This window comes from Arvicanthis niloticus, chromosome 27 (assembly GCF_011762505.2).
Source record: "Arvicanthis niloticus isolate mArvNil1 chromosome 27, mArvNil1.pat.X, whole genome shotgun sequence".
In the NCBI taxonomy this organism is placed as follows: Eukaryota; Metazoa; Chordata; class Mammalia; order Rodentia; family Muridae; genus Arvicanthis; species Arvicanthis niloticus.
Genome location: NC_133435.1, coordinates 16,689,313 through 16,716,733, shown reverse-complemented (window position 1 = coordinate 16,716,733; position 27,421 = coordinate 16,689,313). Strand labels below are relative to the sequence as shown.

At 47.1% G+C, this 27,421-nt stretch overlaps 1 protein-coding gene across 2 annotated transcripts in view; it reads left to right on the top strand.

The window, feature by feature from the left end:
* Positions 1–27,421, top strand: part of Lipc (lipase C, hepatic type) — a 130,242-nt gene that overhangs the window by 88,203 nt on the left and 14,618 nt on the right. The window contains exons 2-6 of one of the 2 annotated variants that reach the window (XM_076926233.1): positions 19,791–19,981; positions 21,908–21,955; positions 22,273–22,455; positions 23,841–23,958; positions 25,623–25,856. In XM_076926233.1, the coding sequence (XP_076782348.1) occupies positions 19,791–19,981; positions 21,908–21,955; positions 22,273–22,455; positions 23,841–23,958; positions 25,623–25,856 (774 nt within the window). The remainder of the gene's footprint in view (positions 1–19,790; positions 19,982–21,907; positions 21,956–22,272; positions 22,456–23,840; positions 23,959–25,622; positions 25,857–27,421) is intronic. The other variant, XM_076926234.1, reaches the window with a different exon arrangement.

The window sequence follows — 27,421 nt, the reverse complement described above, 5'->3', positions numbered from 1 at the left end:
ACAAACATCTCCTCTGGCTTTGCCAACCTCACCCTGCCAGAAAGTCATCGCGCTAAATTAGTAGCGTTTCAATCAAGTCTGTGACAAGCTGGTGACAGACTGGGAGAGGGTGACGTGAAGCAATCAGATGTTGTTATGGCAAAGAGGCAGAGGAGAGAGTAACAGAGGGACTTAGCACACGTGCCTGTCCGTGGCCGGGCTACCAGCAGAACAGGAAGAGCTTGGCACCTGTTTGTGGTTGGAACAAGCGGCTTAGCCTTTTGAGCCTCTGCTTTGGACCTGTTAAGCTGGATGGCCTCCGTTTCGATGTATTGTAAATAATACAAATTTCAAATAAAACAAGTAAGAGACTGGGTAAGAGAGAACGCCTTTAATCACAGCGCCTCAGAGGCAGAAGTAGGTGGCTCACTGTGAGTTTGAGATCAATCTGGTCCTACATACCAAGTTCGAGGACAGCCAGAGCTACATAGTAAGACCCTGTCTCAATGTAGAGGAATGCTAGGACGGTGAGGTGGGAGTGGGTGGGTGGGTTGGGGGAGCACCCGCATAGAAGCAGGGGAAGGGGGGATGGGATAGGGGGTTTGCAGATAGGAAGCCAGGAAAGGGAATAACATTTGAAATGTAAATAAATAAAATATCCAATTTTTTTAAAAAAAAGAAAAAGAAAGAAAAAACAAAACTAAAATATTAGGAGCTCCCACAACCCTGAAAATCTTAGTAGTAGAGACAGTGTTGAAGCTGTGAGAAGTGTTTCCCTGACTTTGTTTAGTTAGTTGGTTAACGATCATTTGTGGCTTGGTTGGTTTTTGGTTTTGGTTTCTCTGAGACCAGGTTTTCTGTGGCAAAGAATGGCCTTAAACTCTTAATGTTGCCATGAACAACCTTGCACTTCTGATCTGCCTGCTTCCTGGGTGCTTTAATTACAAGTGTGAGGCACCGTGCCCAGGCTTATGCGGTGCTGGGGATAGAACCCAGGGCTCCATGCATGTGGGGCTGTGCTCTACCAACTGTGCTTCATCCCAGCACCAGAAATGGAGTTTTCTAACGTTCCAGCAAGCGCTAAATTCTGCTCCAATTGCCCTCACTTTGAGTTTGAGAGGGTAAGACAGAGATCTAGGAAGGGCAACCATCTGGCTCAGTAAATATAAGAAGTTAATGGGGGAACACCCACCATGTGCTCATTTCTAATGTCTGTAACAAAATTGAAACAGGAAGCAAGCAACACTTGGGGCTGAGAGGTATCCTGTTTTGTGGGACCTAACTATTGAAAGATGGGGTTCATGTGGGTTTCCTGCTTTTCTATTTTAAAGTTTTATTTCTTGTATTTTATGTGTGAGTGTACCTGTGGAGGGCAGGTGAAGGTATTGGATTCCCTGGAACTAGAGTTATGGATGGTCCTGAGCCACTATGTGGGTACTGGGATTCAAACGTACGTCCCCTGAAAGCATCACAGTTACTCTTAACTGTGGAGCCATCTCTCTAACCCCTTCTCTTTAGGTTCTCTCATTCACTCAGCAAATACTGAACACTAGCTGAGGTGTCAGGGTGCACTCGTACCTTTGGCATGCGCCTCTCTGGGTAGCACTTCGTCAGAATCAGACTTTACCAGTGTGACGTAAAAGTGATTGACACATACCATATAAATACATCCATAAAGGGAAATTCAGAGCCAGAGGGGCAATGTACCTTTCTGAGTGTCAAATGGTGGGTTTATGAGAGATGCTGACGTCTGAATTAGAATGGAGAGGCAGGGTCAAACTGGGAGACATTTTGGAAGCAAAAATCAATGGGCTTTGAAAAGTGAATCAAAGTTTGGCGTGGGGCCAAGGATGCCTGAAGTTTGAGGCTTCCGGTATCAGTCACTAAGCCACAGAGAGATAGCAAGAGGAGGTGGCCCAAGGGGAATGAGGGATGTCAGGTGCTGTGAGCCTCTTTCTGTAGAGTGAATTGGCATTGCTCTGGACTATCCAGTATCTCTGCCCTCTCCTTCCCAGTGCTTTCCCACATGCAGTTGTGGCACTTCTATCTTCTTTGTCACCAGTCCATGCATTTCCTGCCTTGCTGGCACCAAGCTAGGCTTTAAGAAGTACATCTCAGCACCTACCAACTTACAGCGGACTCCAAAGCAATGGAGTCTGCTGTGCATCTCTGTTTGAATTTTAAAGATGTTCCTGGGGTGTCTTCCAGCTTTTATTATTTCCTGGGAAATGTTTTCCAGCCCCGGGTGACAAGCAGCACAGGACAGCGACCTTGAGAGATGAGAAATAAAGACAAAACATTCTGATTCTTTTTCAATTTGCTGCCTGAAGGGTGTTCAGCCCACCAGCCTCTCCCTTTGGAGAGGGGGCAGAGCTTGGAGTTCAGACAGGAGGAAGACAGAGCTGATAAAGGCAGAGTTGATAGAGGAAGCAGTTCCAGAGAGGTGCAGTGTGGCCCGGAGTCTTCAGCTTCACAGACAATGCTGAGGAGGCGCTGCATAGAGACTAGACAGACCTGACTATTCACAAGGTTTGTCACCTCAGGGTCGGGGACAATGAGTCCCAAGCTAAAGCCATTCTGGTCCCACATAATGAAATTTGAAAGCCTCAAAAGGCTCAAACCATTTCCAAGTAAAGTAACTGTAGCCAGAAGTAATGTTCAAAGCTTTCAACAATGTCCAATACCAAGAAGATAAAATTCAGAATGGGGTGTCTAATCAGAAATCACATTAAAAAGAAGGCAAAGCCCCACAATTAAAAGAAAAGTCAGTCAACTTGAACAACCCTAGAAATGATACTAACGACAGAATTAGTGAGCCAGAATGTAAAGAGGTTTTGTGTGGCGGTGTTTGAGATAGGGTCTTATGTGGGTGGCATTGGCTAACCTCAAACTTCTTATGAGACAAGAATGACCTTGAACTTCTCATCCCCCTGACTCTACCCCCAAGTGCTGGGGTTTGAGTCATGTGCCACCAGGCCTACTTTTATGTAGTGCTAGAAGCGGAGTTTAGGGCCTCACTGATGTCAGGCCAGTTCTCTACCAACTGAGCAGCAGACTCAGGCCGAGAGTTTCAAGAACTATGCTCCATATGTTTGAGGATGAGAACCCGTGGGAAGGAGTGTGGATGCTAAGCAGAATGTGGGAGCCACTTAAAACACCTAAGTAGTGCTCCTAGGACACAAGACATTGGGCAAGTTACAACAGATGGGACATGGGAGAAGAGAAGATTGGTGGACCTGCTGCCGTCACAGCAGAAAATATCCAGTGAAATACAGAGCGGAAGGCCTGGGAGTAAACCAGCAGCGCCCAGAGCAATTTCAAGAAGTCGTGTGTGTATTAACTAGAAAAGAAAGGGTAGGAACTGAAATATGACTGAAAGGTGACTGAAAATGTCTAATAATAATAGTAATAATAACAGTAATAATAATAATAATAATAATAATAATAATAATAATAATAATAATAATAATAAAGGGTACTGAAGTCCAAGATCCTTAGTGATTCCCAAGCATGGGAAATAACAAAAATAAATAAATAAACCAAGTCACAGCACAGGCAAAGTGCCTGGCAAGTCAAACACACACACACACACACACACACACACACACAAAGCCACATAACATACAGATAGCCCAGAAAAGAATCCACAGTTACATTTTATTTGAGACACTGTAATGTTATATATGTGAGAAAAATATGGAGGCCATCCCTCCATTTATGAGACAGTTTTGAATTGCAGAATTGGGGACAGCTGACTGAAAAAGATTAATGCCACCCCTAAAACTGAGTAGCTTAAGAACAACTCAGTCCTCTCAAGACTTCCATTAAAATGTTGTTCCATGGGTCTGGAATAGCCTTCCAGACTAAGGCGAGTTTGCCCCCAGATTCCCAACAGCAGTACTTAACGCCATTCAGTAATGAATGCATTATGACAGCCAACTATGAGAGCCCAACACTACCCATCACTAATTCTCCCTTCAACAACTGTATGGTGTGCCCACTCATGTATGTTTACATGTGTGTGGAGGCCAGAGGTAAATATCAGCAATCTTCCTCTACTCTCCACTTTAATTTTTGAAACAAGGTCTCTCATTGAACCTGGAGTTCATTGATGCTCCTAGACTGGCTGGCTACCTAGCAAGCTTCAGGAGTTTGTCTCTGGTCTCTGAGTGCTGGGGTTACAGATGCGTTCCATGATGCTCAGGACTGGGGACTCCAATTCAGGTGCTAATGTTTGTGTAGCAATCATGTGCTTTGCCCACAGCCACCTCCCTTCTGCCCTATCTCATTCTTATTACTCACTAAGTAAACTTCTCCGATTATTTTATGTTATGTATATAAGTGTTTGCTTTCGTGTGTGTGTGTGTGTGTGTGTGTGTGTGTGTGTGTGTGTGTGTGCGTGTGTGTGTTTTCACCTTGTGCATGCCCATGGAAGCCATCCGACATCTTAAACTACAGCTTAAGGTAGTGAGCTTCCAAGTGGGTACTGGAACCCAAACCCTGGTCCTCTGCAAAAGTGGCCAGTGCTCTTAACCAGTGAGCATCCAATGCTCTTCCCTTTCTTTTCTGCCTGCTGAGCACAGCAGGGCTCTTGGTTCTTACAGAGATCTGTCCTCTCTCTACACTGCATATGTTCCCTGGTGTGTTTCCAAATCCAGGCATACATGATCTTTGTGTCTTAGTGTGGGCCAGGCCCCAGGCACTCCCCAGCCTTGCACTGACGTGGTTACTGGCTCTCATGATAAGCTCTTCTGGCTCCAATCTCAGACCCCTGCTAACCTATTTCTGTTCTGATACTCTTGCACCTTCCTGCTTGGCTGACCTCTCTGTAGGCCACCTTTACTTTCTGTAAAGACTTCAGGCATTCTCATGGGGTCTCCATCTTCACTGACTCCATTGTTCATTGCCTCTCTCACAGAGTCCCTCACCATTGCTGATCATATCTGGGGTCTCTGGCTAGCAGCTGCATGTTTTAAAGACTCTCATTTCTACCTGTGTTCTATTTCTTCTAAAGATCTTGGCATGTCTCAGCTGCCCAGTTTGAACTACAAATTCCTAGAGATGCTGTAAGTACTTTGAAACATTAATCACATTTGACATGCCTAAGATATGCTTGTTGCCAGGATTCCATGAGCACCAGCCTCAGAACAAAGTAGGAAAGGTCCAGGCCAGAATGAGGGTGTTTTTCAGTTCAGTCTTCCTGCATGCCTTCCAAAGCTATACAACAGCACAGGCACCTCAGACCCCAGCCCAGCCCTTACCATCCTGCTTGGACCTGCTATGCTCTGCTCCTTGGCTCTAAGCACTTTGGTCGTCTTCCAGGACCAGCTCTGACAGGGAGGACATTATTCACGTGGTAAGTTCCCCATGTGGCCATCTTTATCTGCTTGGATCACCCTGTTCTCTCAGGCCCGACTCAGAGAGGGCAGCCTCCTAAATACCAATTCAGCAGCCACAGTGTGTTATATCACAGTGTCTGAGTGTCTAGTATCAGACACGATATCCAGATACCTATCTGGATGGGAATCTAGGAAGACACTTGGGCCTCACAGTCAGGCAGAGAGGGATCAACTCCCAGTGTCCTCTGGGGTGAAGGAGGGAGCTTTGTAAGCAGATGAGCAGTATTTCAATGGCCATGGTGGAAAGTTGAAGCAAGAAGCAACAAACCAGCAACTTTTACTTAAGTTTCTGAAGATTAGATTTTAAAGAGATGAAGATTCCAGCAGACATGATATTTTATGCCTGTAATCTCAGCACTTGGGAGGCTGAGGCAGGCAGATGACCAGTTGATGCCAGCCTGAGATACACCAGACTATTTCAAAGACAAAGAAAAATCCAACCAAACAAAATAAGAAGTAAATATTCCCATGCCTTATGACCTTAAAAAGTACAACACAGAACAGAGTTTTGGCCTCATCTTCCTTCCTCCTGCACAGCCATCTCTTCACCCACTCCAGATTTCCGTATCTTTTCAGCATCTCTTTACACAGATCAAAGTGAATCTAAATGCATTTACTGGCCCTGCTACCCCCTGAAAGGCATTGCTGGCTATCTAACATTCAATAGTAATATTTATCACTTAGCAATACATTCTACAGATCTCTCCAGACTGGTACCAAGAGATTTGTCTCTGGATTTTACATGGACACTGGGGATATTGTCAGTATCTTATAATTACAGGCGATATGACAGAAAATGATTCTGTATTCATTTCATTTTATAAATGTACAGATACATGGGGTAAGTTCCCACCGGGTAAATACTGGGTGGAAAGTAAACACATTTCGGGATTTCTAAGATGGCTCAGCAGGTAAAGGTGTTTGCTGCCAAGCCTGAGGACCTGAGTTCAATCCCCAGGACTCACATGGTGAAAAGAGAGAACCAACTCTGCAGATTGTCTTCAGACAAGAGTGCTGGAGTGTTGCATCTGCACTAGTCCCTGTTCGGGCACCAAAAAATGTCGAGGCCCAAGCAAAATGTTGAGGCCCGGGTTGACCCACTGTATCCCGGCCCAAGCTGCCTGTTTGGGTTCAGCAAGAACAAGAGTGAGGACGGACTCGAAGAATGCAGACCAGAGTGTAATTCAATCCCGTTTATTCTTCAGTCTAAGTCCTAAATCTTGAGTTCCTAGTGCCTAGTCCCTAGCTCCTAGTCCCTCCAAGTTCCAAGTTACTTCTTCCAAGTTCTCTTCCAAGTGCCTGCTACCTGTCTTCTGTCTGCTGTGTCTGCTTCGCTCTAGAGCCAAGTGTCTTCTACCTAATGTCAAGTAATCTGTTCTGTCTCTGCCTTTTATATGTCTCACTTCTAAGCCATGCCTTTTGGTCACACCTTTAATCATGCCCTTAGGTCTTGTCTCTAAATCTGATCTCTACACTTCTAAGTCACTCTTAAGTTACACACCTTTAATCTCACGCACCTTTAATCTCAAGGTATCTAAACCAAGATTATCGGAGTGTGCTCAGCTGTTGTAGGCTATTGTAATCCAAGTCACATGTCAGGGTATATGGCTCAAGATGGCTGCAAAGCTGATAGCCGCTTTCTGCTAAAAGTCGGCCCCCAACACTGGAGCACGCGTCAAATAAATACGTGGGTTTTGGTTTTGGTTTTGGTTTTTCAAAATCAATGTGTTTAAGAGTCGGAGATATAGATCAATGGTAGAGCACTTGTGTACCCTGCATAAGACATAAGCTGCGTTTGTAGCTTTTGTGACTTGCCATCCCTCTCCTTCAGAGTGACATGGGTTCTCACTCTGCCAGCCTGTCAGGAAGGTGTATGGCCAAGTATAAATGTTTACCCGTCTGACAGAGAGATTGTAGCAGCATACCCTCAATTTGTGTTTTTTGTCTGAGGACTGAGGGTTGGCTCTAAGCACGTGTTAGAAACCATCTAGGCTCCTTTTTCTGTGAAACATTTCTGTGGACCAAGCAGTGCAGCAGGGACTTGACACATCTCTCTCCTTTACTTAGAGTGCTATGCAGAGGCTACCTTTAAACTTGCCCAAGGTGCACCATGCACTTGAGTGAATGCCACAGTATTCATGTGGAGGTCAAAGGACAACTTTCCATTCTTTCCTTCCTTCCTTCTTTTCTTCTTCTTCTTTCTCCTCCTCCTTCTTCTTTCTGAGACAGGGTTTCTCTGGGTAGCTCTTGCCGTTCTGAAACTCACTCTGTAGGCCAGTCTGGACTTGAATTCACAGAAATCCTCCTGCCTCTGCCCCTGCCTCTACTCCCCCTGCCCCTACCCCTACCCCTGCCCCTGCCCCTGCCCCTGCCCCTGCCCCTGCCCCTGCCCCTGCCCCTGCCCCTGCCCCTGCCCCTGCCCCTGCCCCTGCCCCTGCCCCTGCCCCTGCCCCTGCCCCTGCCCCTGCCCCTGCCCCTGCCCCTGCCCCTGCCCCTCGAGTACTAGAACTAAAGGTATTCTACCACTGCCCGGCTAGAGGACAACTTTCAAGAGTCAGAAGTTTTTAACTTGTACCCTGTGAGTTCCAAGATTAAACTGGGGGCATCAGGCTGGGCAGTAAGTGCCTTTACTCAGTGAGCCATCTCATTGGCCCAGGCTCATGGTTTTAACCACAAAGGAGCTGCCTGCCATTTTATGATAATGGAGGTCTCACAGCTCCCAAGTCAGCTGCCCTGGGCATGGTGCCAAAGAGTCTGCATGCTAAGCCAATGAAGGTAAATTGGGTAAAAGCTGAAAGGGCAGGGTTCACTCGGTGGGGGTGGAAGGGCAGCAAGCTGGCCGGGTGTGTCTGACTTCCCTGTTAGAGAGGAGACTGAAAGTCTAGTCTGGCTGCTGGATTTCCTCCTTTGGACAAAGTGCCCCTCTGCTGATAGGAGAAGGGACTCAGCTCAGTAGACTTCAGTCTGTCTGCAGACTCCATCACACAAAAGACAGCCAAATGGGAACTAGAAAGTGGGAATCTTCCCTCCAAAGAGGAGCCTGCTTTTCCTGGTACAGAAGAACCTGGCCAAGCCAGTCATCTACAGCACAAAAGTACCTCAGAAACACTGAATTCACAAAACTCACAGAAAGTGCTAAGGTAGAACGGTGAAGACCTGGCTGGATAAGACCAGACAGTGTTCGGAAGGAACTGTGGATTATAACAGAGAAGAGAGCCGACATAAGCTCTGGAGGAAGTGGGGGCGGGGCTGCATTGGATGTCAAGCTCCAGGCAGCTGCAGTGGTTCATGCCTGTAACCCCAGGAGACTACATGGGGAACTGTGGGTGTAGGTCAGCTGGCAGAGTGCTTACTTAGCACACACAAAGTCCTGGGTCAATCCCTGGTGCTGCATAAATTTAGCGTAGTGGTACACTCCTGTAATCCTGGCACTAGGGAGGTTGGGTCGGGGCAGGAATATCTGGAATTTCAGATCATCCTCAACTACATAGAGAGTTTAAGACGAGCTTATGTGACCCTTTTTTAGAAAGAAAGAAAGAAAGAAAGAAAGAAAGAAAGAAAGAAAGAAAGAAAGAAAGAAAAGAAAAGAAAAGAAAAGAGAAAAAGAAAAGAAAAAGAATGTGAGGGCGGTGGGCTCTCTGTGTCTAAAATACCATAGTCAATGCTCTCAGCCCAGGCCTTTCTACGGGAAAGTCTTAGCGAGGGTCAGGAATGGCTCAGACCCAGTTCCTTACCAGGCCTCCACTCCAAAGAGCACTCCCCTCGTGCTTCAGCAGACACCGCCCATCTTTGTGAGACTTCAGCTGTAAAGTACATACGATATTTACTCAAGTTGATGCCCAATGCTGTCCTTATGATACAAGTGTTCATCTTTGGAATACAAGGCAGCTGCAGCTCTGGGAGGGCACACCTGCACACCACAACCAGTTGTAGCTCTGGGAGGGCACACCTGCACACCACAACCAGTTGTAGCTCTGGAAGGGCACACCTGCACACCACAGCCAGTTGTAGCTCTGGGAGGGCACACTTGCACACCACAGCCAGCTGTCCCTGGGCACTACTGTTCTGAGTCCCACTTCCCTTTTTGCCTGGTTAACTCAGATCTCGAAGAAAAAGCCGTGTGTGTGTGTGTGTGTGTGTGTGTGTGTGTGTGTGTGTGTGTGTGTGCATGTGTTAAACAACTTTGTGGATTCTGGGGATTGAACTGAGGCCATCACTAAAAGCTGGTGGTGGCCTTAGCTCTTGCACATGTTAGACCAAAATGACCCTAGGATCGTCTCCAAGCTTGTTGGGTTTTCAGAGGTGGAATCAGGACCCAGCTGGTTTTCAGGGTTAGAACCCTCCTCTGACTGAGTCAAGGAGCTTAGCATGCCTTGCCACATCACTGAGGAGATCTTAGCGTGATACCGCAGTTCACAGAGCAGGCAGCGCAAAGCCCTTATTGGCCAAATGAGACATGAGCTTGTTCAAGGTCAAAGGCCTCTTGGGGACATGTGTAGGGGGGATTTTCCTACACAAGGGAGGCATAGGAGCATCTTCCTCCTGTGGGTCTATAGGGAGAAAAAGCTCTAGAGTGGCCAAAGACGGGTTGTCCATAAAAGGAGATCACAGGACTCAATAAGAAGCCGTCTCAGGCTGGGGATGTGGCTTGGTTGGTAGAGTGTTTGCCAAGTCTGCACGAGGCCTTGGTTCTATCCCAGCACTGCTTAAACTACATGTGGTCCACCTCTGTGATCCCTGCACCAGGGAACTGGAGGCGGAGGATGAAAAATCCAAGACTTTTCTTGGGAATACAGTGAGTTTGAGCCCAGCCTGGAATGTGTGAGACCTTGGGGCAGGGGTGGGGTGCCAGTGGGAGTGGGAGAAGAGATGGCTCAGCGGGGAAAGTGGTGGCTGCCACACAAACCTGATGACCTGAGTTCAATCCCCAGCATCCACAAAATGTTTAACACACCATACTACATCACACACACACACACACACACACACACACACACACACACACACACAGCTCAGCGTTTGCATTATTGAAAACGCCTCTTCCTGGGGCCTGGTCCTCTATGAGCTCACTACACCTGCCATGCAGGGGTCACATTTCCTATCACCGGAGCACAGTTATCAAAACTGCAGTGGACTTCATGTTCAGACTGCTTCCTGCAGGCCTGGCCAGGCCGGTGTATGGGTCTGTTCCAAGGGCAACTTCACTTCCAGAACTCATCTGCTCCCACTGGAGTGCACAAGGGAACTGGGTTTCTTGTTTTTGAACCTTCTTCTGAGCCCCCTTTCCCGTTATTTAACCTCCATAAAAACCCATGTAAGACCAAGACCATAACAATAACAGTACATCCCTCCCAGCGCTGTGAGGAGCAAATGCTGTCTGCGCAGATCGATCAGAAAGTGGCAGCAGAACAGGGGCATGCAGGACAGCTGGGCTGACAATCCAGCTCAGTAGGCAAGAGTACTTGTCATGTAAGCCTGAGAACCTGGCTTCAAGGGCAGGAACTCACAGTGGAAAGGAAAGAGAGACCAGACTGCCTCACCCCAAACATTGTCTCTGACCTACACACACACCATGGTATGCACACATGCATATATGCACACACACACCACATACACAAAATAATAGTGACTAATAAAACAGACACACACACACACACACACACACACACACATATATATATATATATATATATATATATATATATATATATATATATATAATATATATATATAATTTATTCGAAGTCAGACTGGCCAAATTTGATGCCCAGCACATCTACTTCCTGTGTGACCTTGGTCAAGACACTTAACCTCTCTGAGTTTAGAGAGCACCTTCCTTATGGAAGTGTTACAGGGCTTGGATAAGAAAGGGACATCAAATGAAGAGGAAATGACAGTCCCACAAACATACCTTTATTTATATTGATTTTTTAAAAAGTTTGTTAATTTATATTTATTTTACATTGAGCCCTGTGTCTCCCATCCTCCCTACTCCACTACTACTTTTATTTACTGTGCATGTATATCTGTGTGTACATGTTTGTATATGCATATATATACACACGTACAGATATATGGAGATGTGTTGCACTGGTGTGATAGTCAGAGGTCACGGATCCGCCTATATCATGCTATAGTACACTTATTTTCTGAGGCAGTGTGCTTGTTAGCTTTTATTGTCAATTTGATACAACCTAAACTCACCCACAAAGAGGGAACCTCAACTGAAGAACTGCCTTCGTCAGACTGGCCTGTGGCATGTCTTGTGAAAGATTGTCTTGATGGATGATTGATGTGACAGAGTCCAATCCACTATGGGGCTGCAGCATGTCCAGGCAGGTGGGACTGGGCTGTAAGACAGCCAGCTGAGCAAGCCAGAGAGTCAGGGAGCGAAGCAGCAAAGCCTCCCTCCAGGGTTTCTGTTTGAGTTCCTGTCCTGGCTCCCCTCAGTGATGGACTGTGACCTAGAGGTATGAAGTCAGATTAACCCTTTCCTCCACAAGTTGCTTTTCATCATGCTGTTTACCACAACAACAGAAAACAAACTAGAAACACAGATCTCTTACTAAACCTGGGACCTCCAGAGTCAGCTAGACTTACCGGTCAACAGGCCTCAGATGTCCTTCATGTCTTCATCTCCCCCTGTGGGAGTCCAGGCCTGTGCTACATTGCCTAGCTTTCTATGCATGTGCTAACCCAGTGGCAGGTCCTCATGCTTATATGGCATATGCCCAGTCCTCACCAGCACCTTTAATGAGACCTCTTGGTTTCTCCATGGGTTTCCTGGGCTGGAGGTAAGTATAGTGGACACCTGGGGAAATGGGTAGCCATAAGATGCTGAGCCATCATATCAAAACAACAAGACCAGTTAATCAAGTAAGCTCACACCAGCCAGCCATGCTAGTGGGACTAGTTCTCTCAGAAAAAAAATGTTCTCCGTGAAGTTGAGTTTATGAAAGTGAGCTGTCAGAGTTCTATTGATTATCCTGTGACAAGGAAGAGGATACACACATTAACAAATACCCTCTGGGTGGAATACTACTCAGCCTTTAAATGTGAACATGAACGCTATAGAAACATGGAGAAATGTTGATTTTGTTATGTGAAATTAAAAATAAGAAGGTCACCTACACAGTTATGTAAAAAAATATATTCACTTCCACATGCAGAACAGGAACATGGAGAAGCAAGAAGGCGATCCGTTAGGAGGATGGGCTTCTAAGGTATTTTTAAAGTTCTATTTTCTCTTGTTAACACAGTTTTTATGCAACCAATACAATTTTGAATGAGAAAAATAGAACAAAACACCCCCCCAATAAAACCTGTAAGCTTGCTTCAGAATCCATTTAGCAGAAAGGAAGACTCTTCTGAGGAAAAGCAGGGAGTACAGACACACACACACACACACACACACACATGTTGATGGCAGGAGGGACAAGCCAGGAAATGATTGAATAAACAAACAAACAAACAAACAGGAAGCCCCCACCACACAGGTGGCAAGCCCTTGCCAAAGGTCAACTACCCCCATAACCAGAGGGAGGGAGACTGCACTTGGGGAGAAGCTGGTATCCTGATTCTCTCTTCATGGGTAACCAGCTGTGTAAGCTTCAGTAGGTGGATCCGAAGCTGCACCCTCACATAAAACAACCATTTGTTCAGATATCTCATTCCCACTGTTCCTTAGCTCTGAGGGCTTTTCAGAGTTGGAAACAGAAGCCACTGAATCCAGTATACTCCTGAATGTTTTATGCAAGTCTATACACTCACCAACACAAATCTGGGGCCTGTGAGATGGGACGGCTTAGTGGTGAAGGTGCTCACTGTGCAGCCTGACGACCGGAGCCCAGCCCTCAAACCAGTGTTGTAGAGAGAACCAGTTCCGGTAGATTGTCCTCTGACCACCAGCCACACACCATGGTTGCACATATACACTCACACAAGAAATAAATGGTAAAAAGAAATTAATTCAAATCTGAGATTTAAGCTTTACCAGTTTCCAAAGTGTAAATTTCTCCCCTGCAGCCGGTTTCAAAGTACCGTGGCACAGGTGGAGAGGTGGCTCAGTGGTTAAGAGCACTTGCTACTCTTGTAGAGGTCCTGGGTTCAATTCCCAGCACCCACAGGTGGTTTTCAAATCATCTATAACTGCAGTTTCTGGGTATCCAACACCCTCCTCTGACATTCTCAGGTACTGCACTCAGTTGGTGCACATACCGTACCACAACTAATACACTTATACACAAAACAAAATTTAAACATCTAAAATTAAAAGCCAACAACAACGAAGTCCTAAGGTTACGATGTGAGCATGGAGAGTTGGGAAGGATGGCTGAGTTGGGCGATTGACCTCCACCGAGTACATGCATTCCCACCGGAGTTCTGTCTAGAAAGCTCGAAAAGAGCTTCCCTGAGACCAGGACCCCAGGAAGCTGGCTTGTTAATAGTCACTGCCATGCTCTGTGCCTCCTGTAAGCTGCTTGGCAAGTGGAATGGTTAGATGCTCCTATGCCCTCCCCAAAAGTAAGCCAAACCCTTGTCAGTCCACATGAATGACCCTGATTACAACCAGTGTCTCCTCTCTTTTCACTAAGTGGCTTGCAATTCATTCCCCACAACTGCCTACAATAGGGTGGTGGAAGATGGTCTGCACACACACAGACACACACACACACAGACGCACACACACACACACACACACACACACGCACGAATCTATGTAATCCTAGACACTGCAGAGGTAAAAGCTGAACGATCAGGACTTCAAGTGGTCTAAGGAAAGGAAACTTAAATCTTTCCTTTTGTTTAGTTTCAAGCGGGTGTGTCCACCCTGAAGCTCAGCATAGCTATGAACGCCACCCGATACAAAACTGTAAACTTATTTAAAACGTTATGAGATTTGTGGTGGGTAGGGAGTGATCTGGATTTTTGTGGTTATGTAACTGAACTGTAAGGTCTCCTGCATGAACTTTGTGCCCAGAGTCAGAAAAGATAAACAACACATGCACTCTCTCCAAACCCACAGGCCACAGGCTGGACACCCATGAGGGGCCCAAGATGATTTATTTCTTTCAACCAGTGCAGCCCAGAGAAGCCAAAAGGTTGAACATTCCTAGAAAGCAATATGTTTGCACCTCTGCCTTACATTAATCCTACCGGGTGCTTCTGTTAGTCTGGGAGACTGGGAGGTTAAGGCCACAGAACCTTAGCAGCAGAGCTGGGACTCCAGCCAAGCAATCTGGCTACAGAGCACTGGCTTCTGACATTCTCCAGCACTGTGTTCCACGGTCAACAAACTCTGAACAGAGTAAGGCCCCTAATGAACCCCTCTATCCATGGACTACATAGGAAAAAGGAGCCAGAAGTCAAAGAATAGGATTCTCAATTTATGTTCTGCTTTAAAGATTTGTTTTTATTATTTTTAATTATGTGTACATATGTGCTTCTGGGCAGGTATGTTGTGTCCAAGTACAGTTTCCCAAGGAGGCCAGAGGCATCAGATCTCCTGAAGTTGGAGTTATCTATAGGTGGTTGTGAATCACCTGGAATGGATGCTAGGAACCCCATTCAGGTCTTCTGCAAAAGCAGTTTCTAATCTTTGTTTGTTTGTTTGTTTGTTTGTTTGTTGATTTTTGAGACAGGGTTTTTCTATATAGCTGAGGCTGTCCTGGAACTCTCTTTGTAGACCAGGCTGGCCTTGAACTCACAGAAATCCACTTGCCTCTGCCTCCTAAGTGCTGGGACTAAAGGCATGTACCACCATGCCTAGCAGCAGTTTGAAATCTAAATCATCTCTTCAGTCATTTCCCCTTTTTGAGACACGGTCTCGGTCTCATGTAGCCCAGGCTGGCCTCAAACTCCCTTTGTAGCTGAGGATGACCTTGCACTTCTAATCCTCCTGCTTCCAGCTTCCAATTGCTGGGATTAGAGATGTGTGCCACCACACTGGGTTTTTGCAGTGCTGGGAGTGAACCAAGGACTTTAAGCATTCTAGACAAGCACTTGGCCTACAAGGCAAGCACTAGGGCGACCACACCAACTCCATATAAGAATTTCCAGTGTCAACGTGGCCCAACTTTAAGTCATTAGTTTGATGCCAGCAGCCATAGAGTGGCAGTTGCATTTATTCCGTGGGAATGTTCCATCCTGGGCAAAGGATGTGGTTGGAGAATTTTCAGGGACATTGAGAAATTATAGTCTTCCAGGGGGACTCCTGCCAGGGCTGGGAATATTTTCAGCAGTACATGTTTACAGAGCAAGAGTGTGGTGAGTTGTGTGTGTGTGCGCTCACACACACACACACACACACACACACACACACACACACACACGAGCACAACTGAATAATGGAGATGTTTTGCAAACAGCTCTGCAGGGGCACGTTAGTGCCCAAGGCCTTCGTCTCATGTGCTTGCTTCATTAACTTCATCTAGTACCTGGCAAGCACTTGATGTGCCTTCAACTGAGCAGAGTCATCCCGCACAGGCTTTGTAGGCAAAAGGCAGCAAGGCCGAGCTAAACCTCCAACTGGCTTTCTCCTAGGCCAGATGGCCTAGCTCAGTTGCCTGAAGTCACCCACCTGATGATGTCTTTGCCCAAGAGAAGAGGATGTAATTTATTCTTGTATGAATTCCTAAGGATCTTTTAACCAGGAGCTGGCTTAGGAATGCAAAAATCACTGCAAGGGATACTACCCGAAATCCTTCTGACTAAAGGAGAAGGTGTTTGGTATCCTCGGGAACTTATTGCCATACAGAAGGCAATCCTAGGCCCAACACCTCTTTTTTCAGGATAGAGGAACAGAGTCTCCTGAAGTAACTGACTGCCTCGGGCAACATTGCCTCTCTCAAAAGCACAGTACCGCCTGGCTTCAAATCACTGGAGTCTGTCTCTTAAGAAGACACGAGAGGCTAAAGAGATGGCTTCATGGTTAAGAGCATTTGCTGCTCTTAAAGGGGACCCGAGTTTGGTTCCCAGCACCTACAACTGGCTAGTCACAGCCACCTGTAGTAACTCAAGCTCAGTGGAATCCAATGCCCTCTTCTGACTTCATGTGTACACACACACGGGCGCACACACACACACATGCACACATACATGTGTATCCACACCCATACCAACACACACACACACACACAAAGAAAATGCTGAAAACATGGGCTGTGGATGTACCTTAGCAGCAGAGTGATTGCCAACATGCATGAGGCCCCAGGTTCAATTCCTAGTCCTGGGGAATGAAATCCGCTGAAAACAATGTGAATGTGTGTGAATGTAAATGGTCTGGTTCCTGAGATCTTACAAGACTCCTCTTGGGATTATGCACTAGAGATCACATAGATTTTGACAAAGATTTAAATACTAAGATGGCCATCAGGGCATTGTTCTAAATTAAAAAAAAAAAATTCTGGCAATAAACTAAATATAAATAAAACAGATAAATTATGTCACCTTTTAAAATCATGTTTGTCAAGACTTTCTATTGCTATGAAAAATTATTATGGCAGATGAAAAGAATATAAAGCCATTTGTGTCTGGTTCCAGAGAAAGGCTAAAGAGACAACCATGGAGATGCTGGAGAGAGCGCTCAGTGCTTAAGAGCACATCGTGCTCTTGCAAAGGACTTGAATTCAGTTCCCCAAATCCCATGTGGGTGCCTCACAACTGCCTGTAACTCAAGCTCCAGGGGATCTGGATGTCCAGAGGGTTCTGTGGACACGTGTCCATGTGCACATATCCATAGACACACATACACATTAAAAAAATGAAAATAAATCGCCCCTTTTTAAAATCTGTGCCTCTGGTGTGGGGAGGGGACTGGAAAAGAACACTACAAATGTTACTTGGAACCTGACCTGAGGCCCCTCCCAGCAGCCCGATAGTGCCCCACAATGTGTGTTTTACTATGTTATTGTTAAAAAGCTGTCTGGGGGGCCTGTGAGATAGCTCAGTGGGTGAAGGCACTTGCAGGCAAGCCTGATAACCTGAGATCAATTCTTGGGACCCATGTAGTGGAAAAAGAGAACCAACTACCAAAAGTTGTCCTCTGGCCTTCATACATGTACCAAGGCACATGCATGTCCATATACGTATACATACACACACAAATAAATAAGATGTAATAAAAAATTCTTAACCTCTCTTGGTTGGTTTACTGCCATTATTGTGTCTATACCAGTCTCTTCAGCTATGAATTTTTTTGTGGAGCTCAAGTCAGGTTTTTTCTTCATATCCTGCCATCCTCTGGATCCTGCGTCTAACTCCTGGTTAGTTGTAGTACTAAGTAGTACTAAGTCCCTCTCCACAGCAACTTCCAACTTGTACTCCTCCACCAAATCTCACAATTTTAGGCATCAGAGTCCTGTTTCTTCCATCATTTTTCATGGAAGGAGTTTGAAAACGCTTTAACCTAGGCAGTCTCTTCTCTGGGCCTCTCCCCCGCCCCCTCCTTGAATCCTCTCTGCAGCCCTCTGGCAGCCACATGCAAAGCCTGCTTTCCCACCTCCTCCAGCTCAGACCCAGCCAGACCGGGAGCCTCAGAGGTGGTCAGCGTGCATTAGTTAAGAAGAGAAAGGAATGAACAGACACACGCCTGTAACAGTGTCAGCACACACACAGGAAAGGAATCCTAAGGCAGAAGTGGAGAATGGTCGGCTTGGTGCTCTGTGAGCTTTCTATCTGGAAATGTCTTTTCCATCTTCTCCTGCACAGCTGGAAGGTCCTGGGCATCTGGGCTAGAACGTGTTCTCAGAGCTACATCCAGAGTCAACATACACAAGAAGGAACTGGCCCTGGGAGGCCATGGAGGGTAAATTTTCATAGAAAGACAAGATACATAGATGAAAAGTGCCGGGTGTCAGGGCTGACTCTGAGCTCAGTGTCACAATAACCCCTTACCTACGTGTTAAGTCTGAGTTAGGCATTGCTCTAAGCACTTTAAAAACTTATTTAATCTTTGTAACAACCCCTAATATTTTAATCCCCATTCTCTTTTTTTTTTTTGTTATATGCATGGTGTGTGTGTGTGTGTGTGTGTGTGTGTGTGTGTGTGTGTGTGTGTGTAGGGGAGGGGCACTTGTGTCTTAGTGAGCATGGGCACACCCCTCAGCATACCACAGCGTAAGTGTGGGAGTCAGAGGACAACCTGTGTAATGATTGATTTTAATTATCACCTTGACATAACCTAGAGGTCATCTGGGAAGAGTTTCAGTGAGGGGACTCTCTAGGTCAGTCAGGGTAGCCTGTGGCATTTCTGTGAGGGATTGTCCTGGTTACCTTAATCAGTGTGAGAAGATCTAGCCTGGATGTGGACAGTTTAGGGCCCTGGACTGGATTTGAGTTAAAAAACAAAACAAAACAAAACAAAAAAAAAAAACCCTAGAGGAATACTAAGCACGCATGTGTTCATTCACTCTGCTTTTGATTGTCATGTGACTACCTGCTTCAAATTCCTGTGTTGACTTCCCCACCTGTGACTGTAACCTGGAACTGTAAAACAAATGGGCCTTTGTTCTTTGAGTTGCTTTTTGTCAGGACATTTTATCACAAGAGCAGAAATGAAGTTAGAACAACCTGGCATCCTAAGCACACGTTGCCATGTCTGCTTTTATGTGCAGGTGCTGAGGATTGAACTCCGGTCCTTATGTTTGCAAGGCAAGCACATCACCAACTGGGATATCCTCCCAGCCCCCACTAGATAAAGTCCAAGTTCTTTGACATCCATGCTCTACCCTGCCAGCTTCTCTTTGTGTCTTCTGGTCATGAGCTCTCATGCTTCTGAGCCATTCTTCATGCTGTTCCCTCAGCTGGAAGATACCACTGCCCATCCCAACACACACAGCCCCAGTCACCGTTCCAGGCCAGGCTTAGCATTCCAGGACAATCCATCACCCTTTTCGAGATTCTCCCCACCATACTCTTCCATAGAGAGCCCTTCAGGGTTTGTGCTACATACTACGCCTACAGTGAGAACGAGCAGAGTGAGCTTAGAAAGGCGACGCATACTAACATGCTCTCTCTGTTGTCTTCCCAATCCTGGAGATAGACCTAGGTTCAAATCCTGACTTTGCCTCTTCCTGGAATTGTGATCTGGGCAGAGGCTCACTGTCTACAAACCTCAGTTCCAATGGCTTTACCTACATTCCTCAGGCCTTGGAGTCAGGTCTAGTACATTGCTAGATGCTTGCCAGATGGATGGTCAGGTCTGTTACTTGTATGGGGTATTCCCAAGTTCCTTGCTACAATCTGGTCACCCCACAGTGTTCCTTGGGTTCCTCAAAGATGGAGTTCATGCTGGTTCCCAGCACTTTCCAGTACCCACCAGCTGGAGCTCTGAACCACCTGTGGGTGGTCCTAGGGCCAGCGTTGATGGAACACATGCCAGGCATAACCGATAATCCTGACTTTGTATTCCAGAGCCCTTTGGAAGAAGCCTTGGAGTCACTGAAGCAAGGAAACCATTACAGAAGCCAGAGACCAGATTCCTGCTCTTCAAAGATGAAAAGGATCGCCTGGGCTGTCGGCTCAGACCTCAGCACCTGGAAACACTGCAGGAGTGTGGCTTCAACAGCTCGCAGCCACTTGTCATGATCATCCACGGGTGGTCGGTAGGAAGAGCTGGCATGCTGTAGTCTCTGTGTGTTCCTGATCGCTGTCTTTCTCCCTAGTGCGTTGAATTTTAATAACACCAATGATAACCCCACAGGTGGTGTTGGTAAAGCACCTCCCAGTTTTCTCAGTTCCAGGAGTAAGCAGGATAGTGGAAATGCCGTGTGTCTGTGTGTCTATGTATGTGCATGAGAGTACAGGTACCCACCAGAAGAGGGTGACAGATCCCTGGATCTGGAGTTACAGGTAATTGTGTGCTGCCAGGCATGGGTGCTGGGAACAGAACTCAGGACCTCTGCAAAAGGAGTACATACTCTTAACCTTGGCTCATCTCTCCAGCACCACATCAAAAATTTGTATGTGGGTTCTAGAAATCAAACTCAGGCCCTGGGTTTATATGACAGGTGCTTGTCCAATGGAGCCGCTTTCCTACAGCTGACAAACTGGAATTTATTTTCTGCCAACCACATGAAAATTATATTTTGAAGAGCTGGCTGCAGACTTATCATGTAGCCAAGGATGACCTTGAACCCCTGACCCTCCTAGCTCCACCTCCAAGGGCTGGGATAACAGGTGTGTGTCACTGTGTCTGGCTTATGCAGTGCTAGGGATAGGACCTAGACCTTCATGAAATGCTAGGCAGTCAGCTGACTAAGCATGAAAAATATATCCTTGACATGAAAATATCCTGGAACCCGACCTCACCTGCTCTAGAGAATAAACTGACTCACCCGCACACCCACCCTGTCAACTTATTTTTGCCTCTTCTCCTCTGACCACCTAGTGCCCTCCCTCATTCTCTTCTCTAGCTCTTCTTTTCCTATAGGCATAGCCTCAAACAGGGTCTCCTGCAGGCCATCTCTGCCACAAGCCCAGCCCTCCCCCAGGGCATGAGGAGTGGTCCCTGAGTTCCCAAGCCCCAGCATCCTCTGGCTCATCTTTCTGCAGGGCTTTCTCATCCAGTTTCTCTGACCCACTGGGCTGTAAGTTCTGCCCTATTCTTGTCTGACACTGCCAGCCAATACCCACCAGACGTTAGGTGCTCCAAAATGTCTGTTAACTGAATTAATGATAGAATGATTGAGTTTAGTCTTGAAATGCAACATGAAGCTACAAGCTCCTGTAGGAAAAAAAAAATGTGCTCTTTGGCCTCAAAAGTCTTGATGGGCCAGAGTGTGCAACCTTTGCAGTGTCTACCACCACCACCACCACCACCACCACCACCACCACCACCACCACCACCAAACGTTTACAACAGAAATACTAATGCTGACAGCAACCGGAGCTGCAGGGCTGTGGGCTTCTGCACCCTGGCTGGGCTCCTGGCTTTGTTTTAAGAACTCTACACCCCACCACTCTGTCCCTTGGCCTTTACAGTCCTCCTGGATGGAAGGCAGCACTGCTGACCAAGAGCCGGGGGCACATGGACTGAGTAACATGCGTGCAATTCAGCTCAACTAGGATACTTGCTCTCAGTAAACATTTCCTGAATAAACACAGCTCGGCTCCCCTGGAAGGATGGGAGTGGCCAGTGGGGGTGGGATGAACTTGAGGGATGGGGATGGAGCTTTACCATTTCCCTTCCTGAATCTTGACCTTAAAGTCTCCCAAATTTCTCCAGTCCCCGGACATACCACACTACCCCCTTTATGCCTCCACAAGACGGCCTGGAATACCCCAGACCCAGCTATGACTGCCTTCCTGACCTCTGTTTATCCTCCAAGGCACAGCAGAAACACTCAGCTCTGGGAACATAGTAGGTACACTATTATCTCAAGTAAGGGACACACAGAGCAGATCTCAGGTTCATCCGACCAAAGGGAGACGAGGGCAGGACAGATGCTGTGGGACCCCAGGCTTGGCGGAGCTGACCTTCTGAAGTCAACTCTTAAACGTAATTTTCATACACTTTTCCATTGTTTTAGGGCTCAGAAAGTGCTACCGTGGGGAAAGATTCAGACAGTGACTCTCAGGTGGGGAGAATGGGACAAGGTTTGGGCACACTGTGTCTTCCAAGTCTGGGGCTGGAGATAGGGTTGACACCACGTGGGAGGAGTTAGAGACAGACTGACCAACGTTTCAGGACAGCAGGGTAGGAGCTCTTCAGGCCCGAATATCCTCAGCACTAGATTGAGAAATCCTAGGACATGGCCTTTCTGGTGGGGAGAAAGATCTAGAATTGTCTTTGAGCCTGAGAAAAAAGAGGGATGTGTACTTTAGGGACCCCAGGAACTAGACAGGGCTCCCTCTGCCCTTGCAGTGAGGTTGACAGCCTGTGGCCCACCCTCAGGTGGATGGCTTGCTAGAAACTTGGATCTGGAAGATAGTGGGTGCACTGAAGTCCCGACAGTCCCAACCTGTGAACGTGGGGTTAGTGGACTGGGTCTCCCTGGCATACCAGCACTATGCCGTCGCCGTTCGCAACACCCGTGTTGTTGGCCAGGAAGTGGCTTCTCTTCTCCTATGGCTGGAGGTAAGTCCAACCACCTGCCCCCCTCTCTCTCTCCAAGAGACCTCAGTTTCCAGATTGCAAGTTTGAGACCAGATATGAGGCTTCTCTTTTAGCCTTCTTCTCCCTACTCCGCAGCTACCACTCCTGTTTGCACAACCTTAAAGTGTCCTGGAACAGCAGTGTCCTGTTACTTCCTAGGGTATCCCATGGATTCATGGTGTGTTGGTTAGTGTATTGTCAACTTGACACAAGCTAGGGTCATCTGGGAAGGGTGAAGTCAATTGAGAAAATGCCTCTGCCAGGTTAGCCAGTAGATAAGCCTGTGGGGCATTTTATCACCACCACCACTACCACCACTGCCACCGTCATCATTAATTATTGGAGTGGGATGCCCATTGTAGATGGTGCCAGCCCTAGGCAAGTGGTACTGAATTGTGTAAGAAAGCAGGCTGAGCAAGGCATGGGAGAAAGCCAGAAGGTAGAATTCCTCCATTGCTTCAGGCTCAGTCCTGAATCCACATCCCTGCCCTGGATTCCCTTCAGGATAGACTGTAAGCTGTCGGCTAAAATAAACCCTTTCCTCTCCAAGCTGCTTTTAGTCAGCATTTTATCACAGCAACAGAAAGCAGACTGAGACACATAGATTACTGTGAATGCAAAACAAAACCCTAAGTGAGCTGGCAAGTTTAAAGTTTAGGCCCTCGGTACAAAAGCCCGAGGATCTAAATTCAATCCCCAAGACCCCCGTGGTAGAAAGAGAGAACTGACGTCCTCAAGTTGCCTCTGACATCACACACATGTGTGCACACACAAGAAAGTGTCATCACATTATCAAAACATTGGGAAAGAAAATTGAGATTTTCCTCGAAATATTTAAACTTTAAACACATTTATCTAGCATGAACCTCGTAGACAACCATGTCCTCTCACAATGCCGTACAAACCAAATGTATATGCGTCCTTGAAGCCTGTGGGTCTCAGTCTGGATGCCCCAGTGTAGCCTATGACAACTCAGTATAGCTGGGAGAATTCACAATTTTAGGTACATCTGTCCTAAGGAATCTAAACACACTTGGAAGCCATTAATCCCACATGTAATTACTGCCTTGAAAGGCAAAGACAAGGGATCCTCAGTTTCTGCAGGGCACCAATGGCTAAAGAGAAAGGCAGGCAGGAGGCAGCAATCACCAGGACATCCCAAAGAACAGCCACCCGGCCCCACCCCACCCCCATCACCCAAGATGGCAGTCAGTGAGGTGAAAAACCAGTTTCCCATAATAAAGCACCTGATTCATGGGCAGTGCCAAGCATGGGTGGACGCCCCATGGAAGCAGGCCCTACAGAAGGCTCTCGGCCTCATTCCCCCACCCCAACTGCTCCTCCCACCCTCTTGCCCTGTCTTGCAGGAATCTGTGAAGTTTTCTCGGAGCAAAGTTCACCTAATTGGGTACAGCCTGGGAGCGCATGTCTCAGGATTCGCAGGCAGCTCCATGGGCGGGAAGAACAAGATCGGAAGAATCACAGGTATGCCTGTGGATAACCCCACACAAACTCCAGGACTGCAGGAAGCAGGGAGCATGCACCTGATTCCCTATGCTCATGGTCCTGATCATTAGTTGAGGAGTATCACCAAACACTCCCCAACATGCCTACTGTCAGGAACTGTTGCTATCCCATGAGAGCACAGAACAAAGGACAGCTATGTGTTCTGGCCTTTCTCATAGCTGTTTCACATGGCTGCAAAGGAGATTCTGATTACATTTTTTTTTTTAAGAAGAAACTTTTACTTTTTTTTTTATTTATGTTTTTTTGTTTTTGAGACTTCGTTTCCTGTAGCCCAGGCTAGCTTCCAATTCTATCTCTACCCTGACACTCCTAACTCTAGTGTGTACAAATGCCTCACCATGGAGGTATTGCTAGAGGGGTCAGAATCCCACAAAGTGGGGCTATTGCTTGCTGAGCAAACTTGGGGACCAGAATTTGTCAGGATCCCCAGATCCTAACAATGAGAGCATCAGTGTCAAGGGGTGTGGCATCCCACCTGTAATTCCTGTAAGCTCTGGGTTTGTTTGAGAGACCATCATTGAATATTGTGAAAGTACAATCAAGGATGATTCCAGACATCAATCTCCAGGTATCATATGCACACCCATGCACCCACATGTAAACATGCATGCATGCACACACACACACACACACACACACACACACACACACACACACACGGGTGGCCACACACATGTAATCATGCACACCACACACACACACACACACACAATGGAAAAAGAAAACAAAGAATCTCACAAAGTGAGCCATTATCAGTCCCCACCCTCGCCCTACCCATTCCAGCTGGCATTGTCACATACCAGCATTATAACCAGGCCACCCACACAGGAGACAGCAGGAGGCTCCTTACTCTGGAGTCATCTTTCTGTTAGCCTAAAGAAAGAAATGTGGATCTCACCAAGCCTGCAGGTGGGCTGGAGAGCAGGTGACCTCACCACTCACTGTCAGTTCCTCCCTGGGCTGAGGCCTGCCACCAAAGGTCCCTTCAGACAAGTCATGAGGAGAGCCCAGGGTGCATACATACCCTCCCCCAAGCAGTCAGCCAGGAGCCAAGATTGTTCCTGCGAACATATCTGTCTCTTGGAGCCTGGGCTTGAGAAGGCCCTATATGGTCACATTTCCACCCCTTCCTAAGGTTTAGTTCTGGACGTTCTATAAGATGACATGAGCTCAGGAAGCCAGCTTGTTCAAGACTACTGACAACACACAGGCAAACACATTTGTACTTCACCCAAGAAGTCAGAACTGCACAGAACAAGAGCGCCGTGGGCTGCTGCTTTTTATGCAAACAGATGCTGTGGAAACTACCAGGGGAGGCACTTAAAATTGATTTGCTTAAATAAATCAAGCATTCACTCATAACCTCACTGTTAGTTCTGATCCTTTCTGCAAAGCTCTTTCCCCTTAGAACAATGCCTGGCCTGGGTAATTTTCAGCGCCATGAATTACCATAGCTTTACAGCAAAAAGCAGTTACAGTAAGAGGTTCTAGAGAAGCACCAAGCGCTTGTTTTCTTCCTTCCGACTCAGAAAGGTGAAATGATCAAAGAGCTTAGGGGAGAACCTGCTGCCCCCACCCACATCCCCACCACTAATCTAACCTGGCTTGCATTTTCCTCTCAGGGCTGGACCCTGCGGGCCCTATGTTTGAGGGAACACCCCCCAATGACCGCCTTTCTCCAGATGACGCCGATTTTGTGGATGCCATTCATACTTTCACCAGGGAGCACATGGGCCTGAGTGTGGGCATCAAACAGCCCATTGCCCACTATGACTTCTACCCCAATGGCGGCTCCTTCCAACCTGGCTGCCACTTCCTGGAGCTCTACAGACACATTGCAGAGCATGGCTTAAATGGTAAGAAGGGGAAATCAGCCTAGAGCCTCAGCCTGTTTCTCATACTCTCATGTTCTCATACAGCAAGGCCAGAGACCCAGATGTCGGGTATCAAAGGCCTTTTAGAGATCGGGTGGTCTCCAGGCCACTGATCCCCATGGCAGTTCAGAGGGTCTTAGAGGCCAGGTGGGGGCGCACCAAGTGTCACAGGAAGCTGTTCCAGGGGCACTAGCCCTTTTGAGAACAGTCCTAGCCCTGCCTGTTGTTCTCTCCTTTCTGGAACTTTCCAGCTTTAGGGGCTTTCACTCTTCAGAACCACAGGAGGGTATATGTAATGAACCTTGGGTGTGTGTGTGTGTGTGTGTGTGTCTGTCTGTCTGTCTGTCTGTCTGTCTGTCTATGTGAGTACATGTATATATATATGTATGTGTAGGTGCACATGTGTAAGCATTTGTGTGGAGGTGAATACTGAATCTAAGAGACAGCCTCCATCTTGTTTTTGTTTGGGGTTTGTTTGTTTCTTTCTTTTGAGACACGGTGTCTTGATGGCTTAGTTCTCACTAATCTGGCGATGTCAGTGGCTGGCCCAAGGATCTGCCTGCCTCTGCCTCCCCAGCCTGGGGATTACAAGCATACTACTTCACTTGGCTCTTGTACACGAGTTCTGGGATTTGAACTCAAGACCTGGAGCTTGTGTGTCAATCCTTTTACTGACTGGCCTAACCTAACTCCCCAGCCTAGGCCTTGGTATCCTGGCCATGGTTCTCACTCTTCCCAATGACCAGAAGACTGTGTCTGCCGATCCCATGTGTCATGATTGAGATTGTCCCATGCAACTTTCAGCTGCAGATCCATTGACATGCACATTGACAGTGTAGCTCAGTGTTATAAGTAGGGTTTAAAAGGCAAGCCAACAGCCACCGCACCTTCCAGGCACATTCAAACTGAATGCATCCCAGATTTCTTGTATTAGATGTCACTTGATGAGAGTAGGTCACTCTATGACATTTGGAGACCTCAACTTCACATACACTCCCAAATCCAGGCCAAGCACACCCTGCAGATTCCCTTCCTACCCCCACCTCTCTAGTATCAGAAAGATCTTCACACACCTCACTGCCTCACCAACTCCAGTTGGCAGGGCTCCCAGCCTTCTGTCTCACCCCAGAGCCTTCTGGGACTTTCCACTTATCTCCCTTTACACCCTCCCAGGGTCACCACCCCTCCACTCCAGTAAGCAGCAGGTCCCAACCGATTCACCCACTCTTTTCTCAGAAACTACATCTCCTCCTTGCAAAGCTCGATCCTAAGATAATGTTTGGGCACCACTTGCCTGTTAAACACACGTTGATCAGTCACTGCCGTTTTCACTTTAAGCTAAACTTAAAGTGATATAACTAATTGTGTGCACCCTGCTTGCCTAACAGGTAGTAAGTAGGGACTCTGAAGTTCTTCACCCCTTTGTGTAAGGTGCTCTCATTCGGGGGCATTCCCCAGCCACACCTGTACAGAAAGCAGCTCGGTAACAGCTTTTCACCATGCCCCTGCATGGAGCGCTCCCAGAGCCTGCAAATGTCTTTGAGGCT